At 42.7% G+C, this 16,154-nt stretch overlaps 1 protein-coding gene across 1 annotated transcript in view; it reads right to left on the minus strand.

Annotated features, from left to right (window-relative positions):
- USP13 (ubiquitin specific peptidase 13) overlaps positions 1-16,154 on the minus strand; it is a 50,414-nt gene that overhangs the window by 24,196 nt on the left and 10,064 nt on the right. The window contains exons 3-6 of the mRNA XM_074547389.1: positions 12,515-12,575; positions 3,513-3,634; positions 2,959-3,101; positions 2,574-2,758 (exon numbers count right to left, since the gene is read on the minus strand). Of these exons, the coding sequence (XP_074403490.1) occupies positions 2,574-2,758; positions 2,959-3,101; positions 3,513-3,634; positions 12,515-12,575 (511 nt within the window). The remainder of the gene's footprint in view (positions 1-2,573; positions 2,759-2,958; positions 3,102-3,512; positions 3,635-12,514; positions 12,576-16,154) is intronic.

Here is a 16,154-nt window from a genome sequence, read left to right on the forward strand (position 1 = left end):
AGTATTTTCCTGATAATAGTCTTTATGATTCTTATTATTTTAAGAAAATAAAACTGTCAATGCTACTTGACTTCATTCTCTTCCACAGCTCAAGATTTACACCTGTTCTGACTGTTCAGACATCTCACCTTCCTATTTAGATGGTAACAGGCAATGGTAATATTGTCCCTAAAGAAAGAAGTGGCACAGGATATCCCCAAAAAATATCTGACAACTGCTAAGATCAGCATCCCACAAAGCAGCTCCTTCAAGCACTGATCACAAGGGGTTTGCCACTGCCAGTGCCCAATTCCATGCTCCAATCCATTCCAAACAAGCAACCTCACAGTGACTGGAAATAAAATCCAGTGGCACTGTCAGAGAGGCAGCAGGCAGCACAGCCTGCCCAGTGCTCAGCCTACTGAGGAAAACAACATTTATGACTCCCTGGTGCATCCTGTCCAAGGTACACGCGTGGGGGAGAAGCTTGGTTCAGTGTCTGCCCTGATCCCAGATGTGTCTGCTGACAGAGTGCTACAAAATGGGGCTAACCTCAGGAACCTTTCACAGCACAGATTTCTCAAGGCAAGACAAAGAGCTCTCCTCTGTGTACACATGGGGTGAGTGTCAGTGCAACAGTGGCACCACCTCCTTCTCCTTCCTACTGCTGTGAAAAAGGAATAAATTATGTCAGGACAGTGCTTATTAGTCCTGTACTATCACCCCTTCACCTTTAACCCAGGGAAGCAAAACCAGACAGATTTTGTGTCACCATCAGCCACAGAGACTCTTTCCTGAAGCTCATCCATCACCCAGCCCCATTGAGGGGTTATGAGTACTACAGAAATACAGATCAGAGACAGAATAATTACTGAGAAGGAACAAGGAAGGTTGGGGGAGGGAAGACTTTTCTATAGGGAAACCAAGTAAACATCATCCAGAAGAACAAAGGTCTGTGGAGAACAGCTGGTGCCTCTCATTCAGAGGGAAGGATGACAGCCTGTCCTTTGTTATCCCAAAGGCCACATAAGAGAGGAAGCAGCTGATCAGTGGGAGGCAGAAGGACAGAAGCCATAAGGAAACAAGTATTGCTGCTAAAGATGGGAAAGCAAAGAAAAAATTCTGAAAAAAAACCCACTACAGAATATCCTGTTTGTTTTGTAGATGCAGTTGAAAGCTACAGCTGGGCAAATCCTAAACACCTTCAATAACTGAGAGATTTGGAGAGAAATCATCCAAGGCCAGGCTCATGCAAGGAAATAAGATTCCATCTGGGAAAGAAAAAAAAATGGTTTTTGCTTAGTGTTTTTGTGGCACAGCTGGTTGAATCTGACTACAGTTGCCTTTCCTCAACACTGAATAGGAGTTAGAAAAGCTCTTAACTGATGCTTGTTAAAAAAATGGGCTGCTCTAAACAGCAATTTTTCATCTCTGTAGTCATAAGCACTAAAGCCAAAATATAATCATGCTATGTGTTCTTCCATTTTTACTTCTCCATGCAGCTGCAACAAAAGATCTCTTTGCTTATGACTCTTTCAGCTCCTCATGTTTTTATTCCATCTAATCCTCACACACCATAATCCCCTCTGCAGCAACACTGCAGAACATCACACTTGGAGAATAAGCAAACAAGGATACAGATACAGCTTTTTTCCCCCTCTCAAGATCATCACACATTTTCCAAAAGAGCATCACAGCAGCCCCATGAAGATGAGTGTTCATTAGACTGTTTCAGCAACATTTTGTTCAACAAGGAAAAAGAGGAGTTTCCACTATGATTAAAAAACCCATACATGCTGTTACAAACAGACTTTTAAATTTAAAAAGCTCATTACCCTGCTGTTGTTTCTTTGTTACAAAAAAAAAAATGAACCATTTGTCCTAGGAAGTGTAGCAGAACTAACAAATATTGTTTCTCCAGAGTCTGTTTCAGACTAACACTATTTTTATGTTATTAGCCTAGTATTATGCAAATACTCCAAAAATATTTATAGAAAATATAAAATGAGCAGATAAAACAGGTATGGGCTTTCTCAGAATGGAGTGTGTCACTCCCCTCAACCCCGATCAACATTCACAGACTCACAGAGTTTCCTTCCATATTGTAAATCAATGGCGACTCCGACATCGGTGAGGGACAGAGAATGATGCATCTGATTCCATGGATATCAGAAGGCTAATTAATTACTTTATTATACTATATTATTCTATACATTTAAAACTGAATATGTCAAGCACTCAACCCTGCACACACCTCACAGAATCTCGTGATTGTCACCCAACAGTCCCAACTCACACACACACACACACTCTTGGCCCTGATAGGCCAAGGAAACAAAACACCATCACTTTGGGTAAACAATCTCCATATTGCATTCTGCTTTTGCACAAACACAGGCACAGCAAATGATAAGAATTGTGTTTTCTTTCTCTGAGGTTCAGAGAATGTGAATCCCAGAAATATTCTTGGGAAGATGTGCTACACTTCCACACTCAAACACTTGCACTGAAGCACAAACCCAGCGGGTAACAGACACACACAGTCAGCCTCACGCACAGGAGGCACTTCATGTCAGAACAAGCACCGTGCTCACCTGCTCCATCAGGAGTGATGGTGCCCAGCTTCACTGCCAGGGGATAGCCCGTGTCCCTGTAGTGCTCCACGGCGTGCCCGTTGCCCCCGCTGCCATCGAAGAACCACTTCCCACAGAGCACGGAGCCGTCGCTCAGGTTCAGCCACAGGTTCTCCCGCAGGTCACACCTGGAGCACTTCCAACCACTGCCACACACAACAGGGAGAAACAGCAGCAGTCTGTAAGGCAGGAGCCAGCTCTGTATCTCCCATGATGGCAGGTCAAACCAACCCACACACCCAGCCCAGAGTCACACAAGGGAACTGTGGACTGGGTTCCTGCCTTTAGTTCAGCTACCCCGGACTGAATCAGAGAGCCTACAGTGAACAAACCTTGTTGCCCTCACCTGGGGGGAATTCTAACACCATTGTCTAACTGTACAAGTGTTTTAGCATGTTTAGATGCCTGCAGCTCTTCTTCCCAGGAGTCAGGTTCCTGTTTCCTGTAGGGTGATTTTGCACTGAGCAGTGCATCACAAGCTATCGTCACCTGGAAGACAAATGGATGTCAGTCAAAGCCTGACACGACTCAGTGACTGGACAGAACCTGGCATTCAGCCTATTGCTAACCACATACAGAAGTGCTTATCAGTAGGACTATTTATATACTCAAATATGCATCTAATCTTCTAGACTGTCGTCATTATTTTAGCAGCAGAGTAAGCATGTGTGCTATGTGAGCTTCCCTAGGACAAGCTGGCACCATAATAAGGGAAGAAATATAGGAGATAGAAGAAACAAATGTAAAGATTACTTTTTTAAATTACTGAGACTCTATTATATCTGGTAAAGAATAATATTTATGTCCAAACAAGCACTGCACATAAGAAAACAAGGCACTATCTTGACAAAAACAGAAACAGGAGACAATTCCAATGACCACTTCCACACACCCACTGACCAGTGCTGGTAGCTCTTCTATGTTGGGTAATGAGATTTCATAGTGATCAGGAAAGATAACAAGTTTTGCTTCATCCTCATATTCAAAGTCATCACTGTTGAGATCACTGCTTATCTCCAGATCTGGAAAACAAGATGGGCAATGTTAGGAGATTGTCCCATGATCGAGGCTCCAAAACTGTGACAGGAGTACCACCACAAATACTGCTTGCCTGCCATCAGCCAGTGGTTTCTCTAGCTAGAAATATTTGTGAAAGGCTGATCTAAACTGAAATCTCACCATCCTTCAAGAGAATGTTCTGAAGACCAAAATCTCCACTTAATGCCATCCCCAGTCACAGATACAGTTGGTTTGGCCTCTCTGCAAGTAGTGCATGTTGCAGACATTGCATTCTGCAAAGCAACAAACAAAATTCTGCTCCTTTTACACAAAATCAGGGTGCCATACTGCTGTGCCTTCTACCCAGAATCTTGAAATGCTATAAAGCATGGAGGCCAGGTTGCACTGCACATGCCCAAACTGCAGAGGACAAATAAAAAGAGCACCCCATATTTTCCAGATCACAGACCCATCTGAAACGTGCTGTGGCTCCCATCCATCTTGGACCTGTGGCCTTTCCTCCCAGAAAGATGTCCATGGCTGGAAGTACTCCTGTGTCTCATCCACAGTCTCAAATAGCTACAGCATGTACAGTAACACCAACAATATCCCTCTCTTGCTAACTCCACCCCTTAATCAGGGTAACTATCTGTTTAAAAAGCACTCATTAGCTACTAAAGCTTTCCTTTGAAGATCAAGCCTTCCACAGTGTTTGTGTACATTTTCCTTATAGTGTAAGAATGACTTCTTTTCTTAAACATGAGCCTTGAGCAAGCAACATTAGCTAATGTTTGCCCATAAATATGTGGACCCATAGAAAAGCAGGAGGGTATATTGGGAATTAAATGGCTAGTGTTTGTATCTCTAGCTGCATGAAAAAATATAAATTAATTATCACATAGTGACAAGACTGAGTAAAACCTTGTTCTGTTCTTCCTAGGACAAATGAAAAATGGAAAACCAAACATGCACATGTCAGAAGTTTTGCAAGATTTGACTGCAAGAATTGCCCAGGCAACAATGGGATTTTCTGGATCCTTCTCCCACTGGACATGTGGGATCCACTGTATTCTGATGTACCAGTCACTGATAGAATAAGGCCCAACCAAAAAAAGAGATGTGTGAGCAGTAGCCAAAGCTGGCTCTTAATTCCCCCCCTAGTACAAGCAGATGCTTAATGAGTCACTCGATCCTAAACGAGCATTGGCAGCAACCACTGCACCCTGGAATCTCAAATGTATGTTTGGGACAGAGGTGAGGATGACAGAAGCCAGATTCAGAAAACTGAGCTCCCAGAGAGCAGTAACAGACTGAGCAACCCAAATGATAAAACAAGTATCAAAATATATTTTAGCTTGACCTGGAAAGAACAGCTCTTGAGAGGAACATCAACTCTTGGCTCACCTGCTGCACCAGCAGTCCTGAGGTGACAGCACCCACTGTCAGTGACTTCCAGCACCATGAACTCCCTCTCACCAGCAACCAAAAAAAGCCCTTTCTCATCAGCTCAACACAGACACAAAAGTAAGAACATTGTCTCACACTGAAAGCATGACATTTTTAGAGAACATATTAATTCATTACTAATTCCCCAAATCACACTATTTTCATAATGATCCCTCACTTTACTCCAGGCTTCTTTCTCAGTTTGTATTACAGCTTGATACAAGAGTGAATCTCCACAGCTGCAGTTTTTAACAGCTCAGTGGAACAAGGAAACTGAGGATCTCCAAACTGATGGTGCATACAGCAACGCATCTCAGGGGATTTTCATTTAATGCCAGAAATGAGATGGTGGCCAGCACAACAATGCCAAAAGTACTGACCACCTCCTAAACGGGAGAGAGGTTCCTCAGAGAGGATAAAAGCTCAGGTTTGGAGGCAATGAACTGTGGTCACACAGTGCCTCAGCCACCAGAGGGAACCTGGCACCAGCTCACAGCGGCCAGCAGGCTCTGGGGACTGTGTGACACCCACTGATCTTCACTGCCTTGTGCTCTGGATATGAACTTAAAGCACCTGCAAGCCCCTTACAGAAACAGCAATGATATGGTTGCCTGTGTTGAAAATTCAGACACACACTGCAGCTCCTCTGCCCAACCAGACAGCAGCCAAACAGCAGAGACTCAGCGCTGCTGGCCTGACCTGCATCTGAACCAGTGATCCAGGCATGAAAGACAGAGGATCCTATTAGCAATCATCTGCAGTCATCTAAGGACTTCACATGCTCAGCAGCACCAGCCTCCTGTGGCAATGGGCAGGGAAGGGAATTTCCTTTTTACTGCTCAGGCTTCAGGCCATTCATACCAGCAGAAAAGCAGAAAACAGTGTCCCATCAGCATGGGACTCTTTCTGCCTGACATGCTGATATGGAAGCACCCACTTGTTATTTTAAAGGATGCACAAAGCTTCATAACAGTCCTAGAAACACCATGAGGATTCAAAACATCACTCTGAAGACAGTTTCTCAGGGTGCACGTCCAGCACACAAGAGTGGAGTGGACTTCTAAGGTCACAGACTGAAATCCCTCCATATAAAGAAGGTGACCATATAAACTAATCCCTTTCAGGTACACTCAGAGGGACCCCTTTATGATGTCACCTGAAAACACCCAGATCACCACTCATATATTTAAATCTTGGCTTGAGAGACATAGCTGATAAGTCTGGTAAGAAATTGTACCTGCATTATATTTTCTGTGTCTGTGCAAGGGCCAGCAAGGCTAAGAAAGCATGAGGGCAGAAACAAAAAAAAGCAGATGACTGTGACTTTAGAAGGCAATGGAGCCCACACTAAATGTGGACAGAATTTGACCCTGAAACCACTGGGCATCATGTGCAGTCTGCAGGTAGTTTCTAGTGCAGAATTTTAGGGAGGACTAGGAGTAAGTACAGGAAAGAAGAGTAGGGTGAAATCTACTTGCAAAAGGAGCATATTTGATTAAAAATTACCACTAAAGACACTGAAAAGCATGAACTTTCAAGCACTATACTTCATCCAAAGTTGTTTCTTGATCAAGGATGATCTTCCAAGATGCACTGTGAGTAGAAGGCAAATAAAAGGACTTTACTCAGTTCTGAGACTGAGCCACAAGACAACCAGCCAGTCTGTAATCCTTCCAAGGAGTGACAGCTTGATGGTCAAGGCCCACAGGACACTGTTTCCCTTCCGGTGGAGTAACACCTTTCTGGTGCCTGCTGAGAGCCTCAGCTCAGCTCTTTGGCCACCAAAACCAAACATCCAGAGATTGTCAGTGCTGTGTTGGGAGGGCAGGCAAAGCAAAGCAGCAGACACCTCAAAGCAGAGGCTCAACTGGCACTGATATTTTGGGTGAGTGGTCAGTAGAGTAAATTTACTGCACCTCACAAGGCATCACTGAGCGACGGTGAGAATGTGCTGCTGCTGAACTGACTGAAAACAGCAGCTGGGAGAGACACTACTGTAATGTAAACCAATCCAGCAGAGGGGAAGAGGAGGAGTGGATGTGTCCAGATCAGATTTAGACAAGTTACCAACTGACTGCACTAATAATAGGGGCATAAAAGACTCCAGACAGGACCCCCAAAGAGGATTTCCTGCGCATGTGGATGTGTCTGTGTGCGTGTGAAAGGGAATGCAAACGTGAAAATTGAATGAGGGTGTTGACTAGCAAGTCTACAACTGATTTTGAAACCCTAGAAAGACATCTTAGGAATCTGGGCTAGATCCTGCTCTTGCTGAAAGCAATAGACAAATTCGTATTGACTTGGGAAACCTGGGTCTTTAAATCAAATTATTTCTTCCTGCCTCTAAATAATAGCGAATTGCAACAGCAGCACTTTGCAAACTATAAGCTACTCAATTTGTTTTCAGGCATTTGTTGTTTTACTCAGTTAATTTTTTTTTAATATTAGCTTCATCAGATGAATTATAAAACAGAAGAATTTTTTTTTATTTTTTTCCAGTCATAACATTTTGCTTTGCAGAAAAATGAAAAGTGAAACTTTCTACAAGGATCATTTGGCTGATTCACTACTTGTAAAGATCATTCAAATTGCTTGCAACATCTCCAAAGTTTTTTTATATTGTTCCTATTGCTAGGTAAGACCTCATCCCTTGCATTTCTAGGATAGTCATATGTTAAGCAAGCAAAATTAAACCATAAAAATTCAAATTCAGAACTGTTTTTGACAGCAGCATTAGCCTGTGTTAATCTAGTCTAATTTTCACAGTTCTACCCAAACCAGCAAGCCATTAAGAATCTGTTAGTGTAAGTATCTGCTCACCATCCTGTACTCAATTCAAGCATACATGGCAAAGCTAAAAAGCAACAACCAATCAGTACTGCTGCTGCTGCAGGGGAATATGCACTATTTTACTGGGCTAAATTGCAGAAATATTGTCAGGAAGTGCTTAAGTTCCCCTACATCCCAAGTTTTCATTCACAGATACAGATACTCTATTTCTGCTTACTCACATAAATGTAAACTTTAACCACTCATGGTGAAAGCCCTCTTCAGAAGCTCTCCAAACAAAAACATCCTTACTGCAAACAGGGTTCTGCTCCTGGGAGAGACAAAGTGAAGCTGTGGTCAAATCCAGACAGCCACTCTTAAGAGTGGTCTTTACACTTGGAAACAGTAGTCATGAGTCCATCCTCTGCCATCAGCAGGGAGGTGCCATCCAGGAAAAGCTCAGCAAGTTCACAAGTTCTCCCAGACTCTCCAAGTGGAAGTTTTCCTTTCCAAGGTGTCCTGAGACCCGCTGAGTGTCACAGATACTCTCCCCTGCAGCAATCACAGATCTGCTGACAGAGCTGTTCATCTGAGGACTTCAAAACACTTTTAATTGATGGTCTGAGTTAGTCCTGACTTTGCTCAAAACAGAGCTGCCAGAGCTTGCTGCAGTGGCAGATGATGCTCTGGTAACCAATCTGAGACAGGACATCTGTCTAGGGAGAAGTTTTATGACAGTCACTCTGCCAGCTCTGTACAGACAGGAGTCCAGGCTCTGGTATGGACCAACAGATGCTCAGGAGGAGGGAACCAGAATCAGGCAAAAATGGGGTGATTCCTCCCCCAACGCAGAGTTCAAATATCTGCCTGAGGTGTTTTGTTTGCTGGGGGGAGGGGGAATGGTGTTTGCTGGTTGGTTTTGGAGAAGGAAATAGGGGGAGATACTGTGTGTAGATGCAGTTTTGCTACTCAAAAGAGAGGTTTGCTTTATAAATACAATATGATTTGATATAAATGATAGAGAACAAAATGTAAAGTGTTGCTTTACTGGTGTTCCACTTAAATCTGCCACTGCTGCTGACAATTGAGCTGACATTTCAGAGAACCATTCACCTCATCTCTCTCTCAGAACCACCTCTCTGAGCAGCAACAGCAACTGGGACCACATCCCTGTGCACACACACTCCAAGCGCCTCTCTTGTACTCTTTGCATCTTTCAACTGCTTCATCTATTGTTTAGTTAATCAGTAACACCTTAAAAATCACTTTTAGATTTAACTCTAGGTAATTTTAAATAAACCAGAAAACTCTTTTTCTTCAGTTTTCAATCCCTTTCCAGACTATTTACATTGCATTATTCTTCATAATTACAACATTCTGAAAGACTCTGCTGGTAACTCCTGGGATAATATGTTCAGGGGGACTCTGCTGGTAATTATGGTAAAAATTGGACCTCCAATCCCTTCAGCACAAGAATCTTTCCCCTAATTCGGCTACCCCTTTTGACCAGAAGCTCATAAGGATGATCACAGTACACCCTATTGACTGAGTTTTTCTTATCCACACAAAAGGCACTAAGACAGACAGTCTGCTTTAAATATCACCCCAAATTCCCTGAAATACTGTACAGTCTGAGCTGAAGTTGTCATGTCCACACTGTCTAGCAACACCTAAACCAGCCAGATTAAAGGCAGTTCATACATTTCAATAAACAATGCTGTTATGCTTCCTGATGACACAGAATACTCACAGCCAACACCCTTCAGCCTTCTCCAAAGAAAACCAAACCAAAACATGCCCAGAACCTGATGCACATGTGCAAGGCACACACATTTTGCTGTGAATCTTCCCATGTTTAGGGAAAGATAAATATTGCAGCTGACTGGCCCACGCAGCCTGTGTTTCTATTGCATTTACTAGATAGCAGCAGTGCTAGAAAGTAATCAGTGAGCATCCAAAAGATGTTTTCCTAATACTAAGGAGATTGAAAAGGGTTTAGTATCTTTAATAGTTTTACATCAAAGAGGATTATAACAAGCAATGTAACAAATGCCCAAACTGGATTGACTTTGTACACAAAGCTTAAAGCTCTGGGCCTTCAGGGAGTTATTGATAGATATGTAGGAACAGAGGGATGCTGGAGCTAGGCACTGATCCTTGTCTGATTTTGTCTGCCAGGGCAAGCCCTACCTGGCAGGTCACATACCTGGTGTGATAAATACAGCCAGGATCAATTCACCATGGGCCAGCAATGTGCCCTGGTGTGCTCTAAGAAGGCCAGAGTATCCTGGGGACATTAAGAACAGTGTGGCCAGCAGATCAAAGGGAGATCATCCTCCTCCTCTGCTCTGCCCTGGTGGGGCTGCACTTGGAGTATTCCATCAGTTCTGGGCTCCCCAGCCCAAGGAAGACAGGGAATGCAGAGGGTCCAGTGGGGGGCTGCAAAGATAATTAGGGGACTGAAGCATCTCTCTGATGGGGACAAGCTGGGCCTGTTCAGCCTGGAAAAGAGACTGAGAGGGGATCTTATCAGGGCACAGAACATCTTCAGGGAAGCTGTCAAGAAGATGGAGCTGGATTCTCTCCAGCAGTGCCCAGTGACAGGACAAGCCACTGAAATATGGGAAGTTACATCTAAATATGAAAAAAATCTTCCTTACTTTGAGGGTGACAGAGCACTGGAACAGGCTGCCAGGAGAGCTCATGGGGTGTCCTTCTCTGGAGATATTAAAATATGCCTGGATAGGATTGTGTGCAGCCTGTTCTACATGAACCTGCTCCAGCAGGGGATTGGACATGATGATCTCCAGAGGTCCCTTCCAACCCCAACAATTCTGTGACAGTGCCCAAGGTCACAAGGAGAAAGACAGAATTAAAACAACTTGTTTAGATGAGATGAGCAGTTCTAAACCAATGAAAAATATGTTGGATTAAGAGATAAGACACCAAATTTTGCTAACCACCTCTGCTGCTGTCACATGTGAAATTATCAAATCAGCTACCTCTCTGTGCTTTTGTTTCCTCAGCTGTGAACAAGGACAGGAATAATTCTTTGCTCTTTGCTTTAAGCATGGCTAAAACCAGTAACATCTGCTGATCGAAAGAAGTGGACACAATGCCTTTGGAAGCATGGAAGTACTGTCCCAGGAACAGAGCAGACCTGACACCAGTTCACTCCCAGCCAGCAGGGGCTGCAATGAAGGCTGCAGTGGAACAATAGACCAGATGAGACACATTTGCAAAAGTGCATTTGATTCCAGAAGTGCTGGATGAAATGGTGGTAGATCCATGTCCTAAACCCACCCCAGTGAAACTGCACTGCCCTCAGGAGCTCCCTTGGAACTGCTGCTCAGGATCTGCTCAGAGGGAACAAGATGCTCATGCACAAGGGTGGAATTTGAGGATTTCAATGTGGCACATCAGAGACCCTCTATTGGCACCCTTTGTGCTGGCACACCTTGGTGACAGGAACCTTCAGGTGTATGCAAAAGATCAGCAAGAACAAAATTTCAATGTGCTTTTGTACTTTGTATTTACACTCACATCGCTAACACTGTGCAACCACTGCTGCACTGCAGACAGCTTTGTCTCTGAACCAATTATTCTGTAAGCATCCAGTGACAAAGATTTTTCAATATAAACTGGCAGTAAATGGCATTTAGAGCAGCATCTGTGATGTAATAGTCTCTTCCTACAAGTTTAACTTTTTTATTACACATTTTCAGTCTTTTTTCTATCTCAGCCCTCCTTGCAAGACTTACTTACATTAACAACAACAATTTAATCAATCACAATCTGAAAAGACCTCTTAGGGACACGTTCCACAGATCAAAGCAATTCCAGCAGAAGGTCACTCTATTGTTTCTCCTTAGCCATAAGAGCTGGCAATTGTAAAGAAAACATTTCACCTTTTCGTTACCTGAAGAAAAATTCACTATTAATACAGAGACAATAAATAATAGATGAATTGGAGAAACACCACAAGCTGTAGAAGAGAGAATCCAGGCTTTTCATCACATTCTCCTCATCCATATTTATGAGTCCCTCAGGTTTTCTGGGTAATCTGAATAAATGGATTTTGGATGATATGGGCATGGTAAGAAAACTGCTTTCCATGAAGCAAGGGAATAGAACTGTGGACATAACAGAATTAGAGATGTTCATAGTGTATGTGCAGTTGTATTCATTACAGGAGAGACCACAACACCACTGAAGAACATTTACCTGTGTAACAAGTTAAAAATGGTAACAACCCTTCCTATGACCAGCTGCTGAGCAGGACAGAGCCACACTGAGGCCCTAATAATTCTAAACATTAAGTATGGGCCAACATTCTAATAAAAGAGTGCTTTTTGGAAATTCCTCAGAGAGACAATGAACAGAATTAGTAAAAAAGAGCCTTTCAAAGCCTAGGCTATTTTAGAATAGTTGAGGATGTATTTTACATTAAAATGTTTCATGTATATATACACACACCTTTCAGTATGCACCCCAATGGTTAAGAATTACTCATTTGCCTGGAAAACCTTTAAAATCCAGAACCAGAAGCTAAAAAGAAAACCAAAACAAACAGCAGGAAATGAAAACCCAAAAGGAGCCCCAGAGCCAGACACAATGGTGGGCAGAACCCAAGTCCACATTCTGACAGGGTCAGAAAAAGACTGTGTGAAAGCAGCTGCTCACAATACCTAAAAATAGCTTAGCGTTCCTCCTTTTTGGTAAAGCTCCACCAGATGCTCCTGGTACCTTCTGGAAAGAGAGAAAGAAACAATTAAAAATCCATCAATGAGACAAGAGTAAATCTGCATCAACCCCTCCCACCAAACCCCAGCCCCTGGTGAGCAGGGCTGTAAATGCTCTTTGCTCTCCTCTGACTCTGGCACTCAGCAGTGCCCAGGACACCCATGGACAGAGGGAGCCTCCACCTGAGTCCTTCACTCTTGCCTTGCTGGCATTGATCAGAGCGTGTCCCACAGCCACCAGGGGTGGCAGCTCTTCTGTCACCAAGGCAGAGACACCCAGCACCTCTCAAACCTCTCTCTAGATCCCCAACAGTATTTCTTAGCGACTAAAGCTGAGTTAGAGAGAAGAAAAGGTGATTATCTGCAAAAAGGATTCAACCCTTCACAACTGATTCCAGTAGGACCACTTTGCTTTCATCTGTTAGTTAGGTTCATTTTCTTCTATCCAGGAAAAAATGCCTTTTCCATCAGGATCTACACCTGCTTCCATTAATCCAAATTACCACCATGTTTTCTAAATATTAGAAAGTATGGAGGAAATTCGACAACACTCAAGCAATTGCTTACTGGGAGATTTGATTGTATTTTTTTTAATTTAAGCACCATTGCAGAAAACAGTAACTTCCAAATGAGTTTAAGTTTCACTACTTTTCCAGTTCAGAACATCTCAGACTACAAGGGAAAACACAACTAACTGAGGAAATGTCAAAGCCAGTGCACTCATTCCTTAAAGCTGTTTATTAAACAGCACCATTAAATCAAATTAAATCAAAAAAGCCTCTGTGGCTACTTGGTGCCAACATGATGCATGATGTAGTGTGTAATGTTAGTGTAACTGGCAAGGTTGTTAGGCAACTTTTTTTTTTTTTTGTTAATAATAATATTGGGATACAACAGGTGGAGAGAAAGCAGCCAAGAACCTGTCAGCCCACAGGGAAAGTTCATGCTTGCCTCTGCCCCTTCACAGGCAAAAGGGTCACATATTTTGGGTGGTTCCCTTCACCATGTAAACTAAAGCTTTGGCCTCAGCAAACTGCTTTAATCATCAGTGGGGTCTTATACATCATAGGAAAATTTTCCATTCTTAGAAAGAGCAGATGCTGACAAACACCCCTTGGCTGCATTTAAGAACAGAATCCATTATCCACATAGAAAAGCCCTAGGGAAAAGTCAGGGTTGCAACTCCAGCAGTTCAAATAAAAATAAAAATTCCCCAATGAACTGAAAAAAGCATGCAGAATATTTCTTTGTTTAATGCTACTGGAATTTAACAAGTGGGAATTTAACAAGTGGGAAAGAAGTAGCAAGGAATCTATTTTAAATGTATTTTAAATGTATTTTAAATCTTTTTTAAAAAGCAGCAGCAAGAAACAACATAACCCAATTGCAAATACATTATGAATAAATTACACATTCTCCAAGGACTATATTTCCAGAACTAAAAAAAATGTTTTTTCCAAAACTGGGAAACTCCAGTCGAATTCTGACATCACCAAGTGTGATATTGTGAAAGTTATGAAGACTAGAGATTGCAAAGAGAAAGAATTCACATGGAATACTTATATTTAACTCAGGCTGACAATGATTTCAGCTTGATTTTTCCAAATAAAAATACATCAGAATCAAAGCTGCTCAATACTCCTGAAACACCCACAACCTGACAGTCTTTTTCTTACCTTGTCAGAAATCACTGAAAACATTCTCCATTCACACATCCTTTTTTTTTCTAACAGAAGCGACACACCCAACAAATGGGAGTGACATGAGGCATCAGCAGTGACATTAAATTCCATTTGTGATGCTCCTTGGACAAGGTGACAGTGCAGCCTGTTCTGCTGTCTCTCACTTTTTGTAACACCATCATCCCTGGATAGCATCCAGAAACCTCTCCCTGCAGGAAATCTTTGTGCTTCTCTGCCCAGGGTTTTCAACAGGGCTGAGGTATCACTACAGCACCAAGCTGAAGCTCTGCCTGGAAATGAACAGCAGCCAGGCAGTTGTATAAAGTCATGCACTACAAAGAGGCTGATTTAAAAATCCTGATGAATGTAATACTGTGGAAAAGGAAAAATAAAAATCAATTTCCTTTATTCAGCTAAGAATTTTACCAGGGGTGCTCCATAACTTGTGCCCATCTCTGATGATTCAGCAGAGGCCTCTGGTGCTGAGCTGCCATGGGCAGATGCTCCAGCTCCACTTGAGCCAGCAGGCTGAAGATGTGACCCTTATTTTCTAATTTAATTGTGACAAGATACACAAATGACATTTATTCCAAACAGCTTGGGAAGCAACCTGGGATTTCTGCAGCAATGCAGTGCATTCTGCAAGGATGATGCCAAGGGAACCACAGGCAGGAATAGCAGCCTCACTATAAGAATCTTAAGATAGCACATCCAATGCCTTTGGCTTTACTGTATCCTACACCATTAAAAGCTTGGCTATCAAAACCACAATGCAGCATGTGCCAGACACTTCATAAAACACTTGATGTTTCACATTGCTCAAAGGAAAACATGGATGGCACTTAAGAAGCAAATAGTCATGGCAAAAAAGAAATCCACAGCTAATATGTGAGGAATCCTGGCTATGAGCCCTATTAGATGATGCAATATTCACCTGCACTGTGTAGCCAAACCCTGTTTCCTGCCACATGACCCAGAGAACCAGTGTGTTGCCACCTTCCAGCACAGAGCCAGCCCCTCTGCTGCATCATGATTCACCCAGAGAAAAACAGGAACCACTGAACTTCTTCAATCAAAGGGATTTGCATCACCAAACAAGAGTTGGGATATTTGTTTCTCCATTTTGGGGTTCTTCAGCCTAATCTTTATCAGGAGAGGAATTTTTGAGGTCTCATTTTAACCCCAGTTTACCTGAATTTATGGAAGAATGTTATGTACAAGAAAAGCTGACAGGATTTTTGCCCACCTGTCTCTAGATAGCATCTTTCAGGAGTGTTAAATTCAGTCAGGAGAACCACTGCTAAAACCAGAGTAGGCTCTGCAAAAACTCAGTTAGCAGAGTGAAGGAAAATGTTTGTATTGCCCTTAGAAGGAAAGGCAATTCTAAAGTATAACAAATATAATTTACCATCTCATCCTGGAAGATATGCAATCCACCTCACTGGAATTCTGATAAAATATGAACACTCCTCTCCTGGCAATAAGGTAAGTGGTCAGGGCATTTTATGTAACTCAAGGCCTTCATCACCCAGGGGAAGCATTGCTGGAGAGTGAGAAACAAGGACTCTAACCCACTCCAAGCAGCTCTTTTAAGCCCTCCAACTTGCCAACAGAGACAGAGCTTATGGGAGAATGAGCTATAAGCAAACACAATGCCTTCCTTATAGCTCAGGTCAGAAGTAATTAAGAATCTTTTAAAGATGCCAGACAAACCACAGACAAGCAGAGGTTATACAGCACAGGCTATAAGTGATTGCTGATATGCAGTGATGGTATGGAAGAGCAGTGAACATGAGGCTGTATGTGCACACCCATGTGTGGGGAAAGGCTAAATGAAGGCCAGTGTGTGTCTCTAGAATCCAGCATTAATTTAAGCTAAGCTTAAGATCCCAGACCAGGTCAAA

Source organism: Zonotrichia albicollis, chromosome 9 (assembly GCF_047830755.1).
Source record: "Zonotrichia albicollis isolate bZonAlb1 chromosome 9, bZonAlb1.hap1, whole genome shotgun sequence".
Taxonomy (NCBI): Eukaryota; Metazoa; Chordata; class Aves; order Passeriformes; family Passerellidae; genus Zonotrichia; species Zonotrichia albicollis.